This window comes from Miscanthus floridulus, chromosome 19 (assembly GCF_019320115.1).
Source record: "Miscanthus floridulus cultivar M001 chromosome 19, ASM1932011v1, whole genome shotgun sequence".
Lineage (NCBI taxonomy): Eukaryota > Viridiplantae > Streptophyta > Magnoliopsida > Poales > Poaceae > Miscanthus > Miscanthus floridulus.
This window is the reverse complement of record NC_089598.1, coordinates 109,634,589-109,642,147: the sequence shown is the minus strand read 5'-3', so window position 1 is coordinate 109,642,147 and position 7,559 is coordinate 109,634,589. Positions and strand designations below refer to the sequence as shown.

At 43.5% G+C, this 7,559-nt stretch overlaps 1 protein-coding gene across 1 annotated transcript; it reads left to right on the top strand.

The window, feature by feature from the left end:
- Positions 1-2,067: 2,067 nt before the first annotated feature.
- LOC136527804 (protein kri1-like) lies at positions 2,068-4,406 on the top strand. The gene has a single exon (XM_066520650.1). It carries the CDS (start codon positions 2,157-2,159, stop codon positions 4,095-4,097), a length of 1,941 nt encoding a protein of 646 aa, XP_066376747.1. The 5' UTR covers positions 2,068-2,156; the 3' UTR covers positions 4,098-4,406.
- Positions 4,407-7,559: the final 3,153 nt, after the last annotated feature.

Sequence of the window (7,559 nt, the reverse complement as noted above, 5' to 3'; positions counted from 1 at the left end):
AGTTCTAGTGCCCTGTGTTGTTTGGGCTGGTTTAGCTTATAAGAGCAAGTATAATAGTAGGCTGTAAGCCAACTAAATGCTGAGGTGGAGGAGAGAGGGGAGGAGAGAGAGGAGAAGCGGGCTGTAATCTTACAGCCGGCTTGGGCACAAAAACCAAGAAAGTCTGTGAGAGAGATAAGTGGGCCATGTATTAACTGTAAAGAGCCAACTACTATATGAGTGGGCTAAGAGAAGGCTGTAAGGAACCTTACAGCCAGCAAGCCGGCTGTATTATTAGTCTTGCTCTAAACCATGACTAAAAGTACTATTGACTGGTTTAATGTGAGAGAAATATACTATTCATTAACTAATAAATCATGGGTTATAAGCACAGCAATGACGATGGTGTGCGGTCGATGCGGCGACAAGCAGTGGTGATAATTTCAGATCCAATGCCGCACAGGTTCATTGAGCGGCGGACCGGCGATACATCATAGTCTAGATAGAGACAAACTCCAACTTTGGATTTCAGATATGCTTCATGTATGTTTTCGTACAATATGTTGATACGTGTACCTTTAGGTGGTGACGTACAGATCACCTCATCGTATACACATGCAAGTGTATATACAATCTGTTCCGCTGGTTGGTTTCAGCCAGCCCAAACCAGCCGGCCAATAATATTTTCCTCTCACAATAAACCAGCACCAATCAGCTCAAACCAGCCCAGAAACTAACCAGCGAACAGACCGATAATCGTGTTATTGCTCGTACATCAAACAGAGTGAACAAAATAGCCTAGTTCGATGGCTGAGTCCTCCGATCTAACGTTTGGATCGTACCTTGTATGGATGTCAAATTCATCTACTTTACATGTCGCGTAGGACAGTGGTTAGTAGATACATACCGCGTAGAGCGTTAACATTGTCGTAGATCGGCCCGCTTGACGACAACGGTGGATGTTATCGTAGTGCAGATCGGTAGCAGGTAGAGGTATTAGATCCGTTCAACTAACAACGTCTGGATGTCGATGTCGTCGAAGTAGTTGCGGCGTGAGACGTCGACGGTACAAGCGTCGGCATCGAAGATCGACGACGGCTTCAACGACGATGTTGACATATAGCTTATCGTGCTGATAACGTGTTATAAAACATATTGTCAGCGGTTAGAACATTTTTCTCTCCATCCCTCATGATTAATATAATAGATAGAATTACAGCACATAGACACAAGAGATAGGGATAATATTCTTTTTTCCTCTCAATATTGATAATTACAACATAGAGCTCCCCCACCACACACACACATATATATATATAGCTAGCTACAAAATAACTTATTCTGTAACCAGTTTGAGCTATGATAATTACTATGTTAATTTATGAGATTATAGTAACTCCTTACTAAGTGGTTTACTATAACGTTATGGTAAATATTTCTACGTGTTATCCCAACTATCGTAAATATGTATTGACATTATCGTAAATTAGTATATAAAATTATCGTAAATGGATGTGGCTACAGAATAACTTATTTTATAGCCAACTATATATAGAGAGAGTATATATAGTCCTGTCAAGATCTAAGAGTTTGATAAAAGCTCACATATAAACATACTAGGATTAGAATTCCATCTTCTCCTATCCATATAGAATAGAGTCGGTATGTTCTACAACAGGTGTGGGTGTGGGTAAGGGAAGAGTAAATTGATTGGGATACGAAGGGGGCCGGTTATGGTTTGGGTTACATACTCCTATCCCATTCCGTTGTTTGGGCACAGCTAGATTTGGTTTCGTCTGCCCCGCTCCGAGCGGAGGGTCCTCGTCCTGCGCACGCGAGGGAAGTGGCGAGAAACGTTGTTCTGCTGTCCACCCGCGAGCAGCGGCATCCGAGAGGAGCCGCGCGGTGGCGAGAGCGACGTCTTCTAGTCTTCTACGGTACGGCTCCATCTTCATCGTCTTGCTACACCTGGGCTTCTGAAGTAGTGTCAGCCCATTCTATGAGGCCCAGCCCAGTTTATCAACGTTGCGCTCCCGATATAGCCCCAGCCCGTGTCGTTTCCATCGTTATTAAACCCTAACCCGAGCATCCTGCCACGCCGCCCGCCGCCTTGTGGCCTCCAGCCCTTGCTTGCCACCCTCCTTCCGCTTGCGCTGCTGAGGGGGTCGCTGGAGAGAATGGGGAAGGGTAAGAAGTCGAAGGAGAAGGAGATGGAGAAGAAACCGGTGGACATTCTCGCGGGGTCCGACGAGGACTCCGACGGCGGGGAGGAGGACCTCTCCAAGATCCAGATCAACGAGGAGTACGCGCGCCGCTTCGAGCACAACAAGCGGCGGGAGGCGCTGCAACGCCTCGAGGAGCGCAGGAAGCAGGGCCTGGTCCCCGCCTCTGACGACGACGAGTCGGAGTCGGAGTCGGAGTCGTCTGAGGAGGAGGACGAGGAGGCCGCCATTGCCTCGCGCCTCGTCGACCGCCGCGTGTTCGAGGTGATCCGCCGCATCCGCAGCGGCGACCCCCGCATCCTCGACAAGGACGCCAAGGTCTACTCGGAGTCGGAGGAGGAAGAGGAGGGCGGCGAAGAAGCTGAGGACGCCGAGAAGGAAGAAGAGTCCGAGCAGGGGAAGAGAAAGGCCAAGAAGGAGAAGCCTCTGTACCTCAAGGACGTCAATGCCCGCCACCTACTCGAGGAGGGCCCCGAGTTCGCAGCGCAGTCCAGCCGGAGCAGCAGCAAGTTCGAGAGGATCGCCTATGACGAGCAGCAGAAGAAGGGATTGGAGGCTTTCCTTGAGGCACAGAAAGAAGTATTAGGCGATGGCGACGACGACGATGATTTGTTCCAGGTGAAGCCCAAGGCTAGAGCAGGGGCTGGTGACGAAGCGGAGGAGGATGAGGAGGAGAAGCAGACCAAGGAGCTTGCTGGTGAGGTCTTTGGGAAGGATGAGGAGCTGGATGAGAACGACAAGTTCTTGAAGGAATTTTTCCTTAAGAGGCCGTACCTTGAGGCAGAGAAGAGGAAGTCCTATCTGGATGATATCCAGGAATTGTCAGATGATGAAGAGGAGCTCGAGATTCAGGAAGAATATGAACATGGTTATAGTTACCGGCATGAGGAGGCCATGGCATCAGGGGCAGTGGTGGCAGACCGGGTAATGGGACATTCAAGAGTTGTTGAGGGGTCGGTGAGGAAGAAGGAGAGCAGCAGGAAGCAGCAGCGCAAGAGCAAAGAGGAGAGGATGGCCCGTATTAAGCAAGAGCAGGCAGAGGAGCTGAAGCATCTCAAGAATTTGAAGAAGAAAGAGATTGCAGAGAAGCTTGAGAGGATCCGAATGATTGCTGGGATTGAAGGTGATGCTGCTTGTAAGCTTGGTGCTGATGACTTGGAGGAGGATTTTGATCCAGAGGATTATGACAAGAAAATGCAGGAGATGTTTGATGACACTTACTATGAGGCTGATGATGTTGATCCTGAGTTTGGAAGTGGTGAGGAGATGGATTTGGAGAAGCCGAATTTTGACAAAGAAGACGAATTGCTTGGGCTTCCTAAGGGCTGGGCTAGTGACCAGTCAAAGGAAGAGTCTACTGCCACTGATGCGAAAGGTGCAAAAGGGAAGATCTCCCTCAAAGACAAGGTGGAGCTTGAGAAAGAGATGGAAGAGTACTACAAGTTAGACTATGAGGACACTATTGGAGATATCAAGACTCGGTTCAAGTATAAACAGGTTAAGCCCAACAGTTTTGGTCTGAGTGCCTATGATATATTGACAGTAGATGACAAGGATTTGAACCAGTATGTTTCCATTAAGAAGCTAGCTCCTTACAGAGAGGATGAATGGAAGGTTACACATCATAAGAGGCAGAGCAAGGATTTGATCCTTGGAGGCCAGAAGAAGGAAGGGAAGAAGGACAAATCTGGCAAGAAATCTAGGTCTGAGGAAGGCGGCCCTAGTTCTTCAAAAACAGAGAAAGACAGGCTGGCAAATGGGCAAGAGTCAACAGATGACAAGAAAAAGACTACCAGGAGTGAAAGAAGGAAGCGTCGTAAGGCTGACCTAAAGATATCCGATGATCGATTAGCGGCATTTGGAAAGACAAATTCGAAGCGTCACAAGAGCCATTGACTTTTTGAGATTCATCAAAGTACATCTGGGGAATTTTGCTGTTCTTTTTATGCATTATGGAGTGGTGAAAGTCTTAGGTTTAGCAGTCCTTGCTTCTATTTTGGGAGATGCAAAACTAGTGTTGTCCTAGTAGAAACATCTGTTTCTCTGAGAGTTTTGCAGACATTGTGTTGTGCACCTCCTTTCGTGGACCATATATAATGTAATTTCCCAGCAATTCGCTGTATACTCTGTTTTGTATTACTTTGCTTTTAATTTTTCTTGTTTCTTTCGTGGATGGTCAGGTTATCCACTTATCCTGGTGATGAATGAATTGGAATATGATCTCATATCCCTGTTGCACTTGCCTCATAATAATGTCGCTATTATTGTGAATAAATATGTGCCATTTCAATGCATCTAGGTAATTATAATATTTCATCCAGAGAGAAATCTGACAATATTGCACATTGCAAGTAGCCATTCAAAGTATAGCAACTTATTTTCATATTCAGAAAAGCCAGTTTGATGATATGCTGTTAGTATATTAGAACACTCAACCTAAAAACACTGAAACATTTGGTCTAAAACCTAAAAATAAATTTTCTATTATTGTAGCCTTGAGTTATGTGGCAGTACTCCATGGGATAAAGGTATTCTTTTATACGATTAACTTCAAGTTTGTAACTAGCAAGTGTGTTGAATAGACTAAATTTGAAGTAACCAGTCTTAATTCGATCTATGAATGACCTCCCAGTAATTTGGGTTTAGGGTTTAGGTCGATCTTTATAGTTCAAGTATGCAAAGCAAAACACACCATGTTGGTTGGTTGATTGATTCATTGCTATTGTGAGCTGAATGTCTTGAACTTGACCAGGCACTTTTTCAAGAGAAATAATAAAATTGTATACTGTGGAGCAATATCGTTATTGTTGATTGTTCACTGACTTATTTCACCAAGAGAACTATTAGTATCTTTCCAAATTACCCGTGACCAAACGTTACCTCCTTATTACATCCAAATTACTCAGGGCCAAGAATTACCTCCAAATATCCAACTTTTCCGCAGTTTGTGTTTTATGTATGGTCAATTGTTTGTTTTGTTCTTGCTAAGCGTAAGCTTATTTTCTGTTGGAATGCAGATTATACATCCGGATGCAAAGTGACAGGCTTCAAAAGATGCACTCTGTTAGCTGCTGATTCTGTGACTGCCCAACAATACACTGACTTGAGTTTCACAGCTACTATGCTGGCCTGCTGGGTACCTGACGAATTGTGCATCTGGAGGGAGTTGCATTGTACTCCAGTCTATAAGGTATATTCATGCCTTTCATCTCAACCATTTTTTTTCTCCTTCCTCCATTATCAGAGACCTCTATTTTGTGCTGCTATAAATTTTTTAAGTAATTGACTGGTTAAAAAGGAAAAGCATTGGTGTTTGATAGGAATCGGATAATTTAAATGTGAAAGAAAATGACGTGTGTATAGATTGCAACTCTCTTTAGATGGGGATAACATGAGAGAGAGCAAGGTACCCCAGCAGCAAGATGGTGATGCCCTGTTCAATAATCCAGTCACTCAGAATACTTAATTCGTTTTGATAGATATGCATATCTCATGTGGTTGGTTTGACACTTTGAATTTTCCATTGCTTTACGACAAACAATAAAGTGTGCCCCTTCTATTTTTTTCATCCCATTTACTAGACTGTCTATCCCACCAGCAGAGCGTCCCGATCCGGTGCTCCTGTGGCTGGATCCCCATGCCTAACATTTTTTGATACAAGCTTCACTGAGATGGTCCAATATATTCTCAATTTTGCTGCTAACAAGGGTGGTTGCATAGTGAGAATGTTCAGTGCTGTTGGTTCTGAAGGTGGAGGTGGTACAGTAAGCTCACGAGTCTTTCCATCGTTTTCAAACTGATATTTTCAGGTACATACTGCAAGAAAAATTAAAATACATTCTAGGAGCACTAATCATTTGTGGTAGTTGTGCAGATAAATTCCACTTGCTTTCCCTAATGTTCTATTTTTTAGGTCTAGGAGAAACACATTAACTGAATTTAAACTTAAAGGGTTGTCTGGTTGGTCCACTTTTTACTCATCTTTTGGTGTGGCATGTCCAGATGCCCTGCGCTTGACTTACATGCCTCTCTTATTGCTGCTCATTACATGGATATATCAAGATGCCTGTTTATGTCATGATTCGAGTTCTTTTTAGCCATACGATTAGCATGGATGCTATTAGGTTACCTTTTATGATGTGTTTGTAGTACCTGTGTTCTGAGCCATATGATTAGCATGGATGCTATTAGCATGGTGTCTATAACTATCAATTCTCTGCCTCTTACCTTAAGATTCTCAAACACTTTAAGGTATCCTGTCCATCCATGTTTAATCCCTTTAATATTATGTTGCACTTCATATTCTAACCATTTTTTTTTGTTCTCAGCTTGGTTTCAAAACTATATATTATTGATGTCCTTATTCCTGTCACTTAGTTACCACGGTTTTACTTTCTCTATTATTGCAATGGATCTAATGATTCATTTCTGCAGCTCAATGTGCTGTAGGCCTTGTGCAGATGAAACACCTGGGGGAGCAAAGGACTTTTCTATCTTCCTGGTTTGTTTAAGCTCCTGCACAAATGCCATCCCTCCCCTTTTGCCTCATTTCTTTTTTAATTGATCCCTACCCTTTGAGCAGTAAAGGATATTGGTTCATTGATTTACATTGGTGTCCTTTCAAGGAAAAAATATGTTGTTGCTGGAGCACCTTTTCGAATTTACCTGTCTCTCATATATGTTAGCCATATATAAGCTAGCCCTTGCTTATTACCTTGGTTGTATCGTGTGTTACTGAAGGTGCCTAATTCTTATATACTCCGTGATGATTTTCATCTCCTTGTCTTCAAACTGTCATGGCTGCAGATTCATATACATCATACATGAATGTGAAACGACACTAATCCATTTGGTGATGCTTACAGCTTGTCTTTTCTGTTTGCAAAATTAAAGTGCGAGATCAGGGAAGACATCTTGACGTCCATGATGATGATTTCTGTGTTATGTGTGAGACTAGGGCAGAGGAAACTATTGAGCACTTATTTTTCACCTGCCCCTTTGCAAACCAGTGTTGGGCTTCACTTAACTTTGTTTGGGATCATTCACTAAACCTCCAGGATCGTATTCAAGCCAGGCAGGCGCATGGACACATGTTTCTTCACTGAAGCCTTCGATGATAGCTGCATGGGAAATATGAAAATGCGAAATGATAAAGTGTTTGAAAGAAGAGTGCCGAGTCATGCCACATGGCTTTGTAATTTCAAAAATCAATGCCTTGTACAGTCGGTTAGATTCAAGGCTGACCTTAGGTCAGCTTTTTGCTTTTGGTTAGATGCTTTCAGTTAATTCCCTATGTAAGTTTCTTGGAACCTCTTTAAAATTTATAAAAAGTTCTTGACACTGTGGGGACCTCCCCCA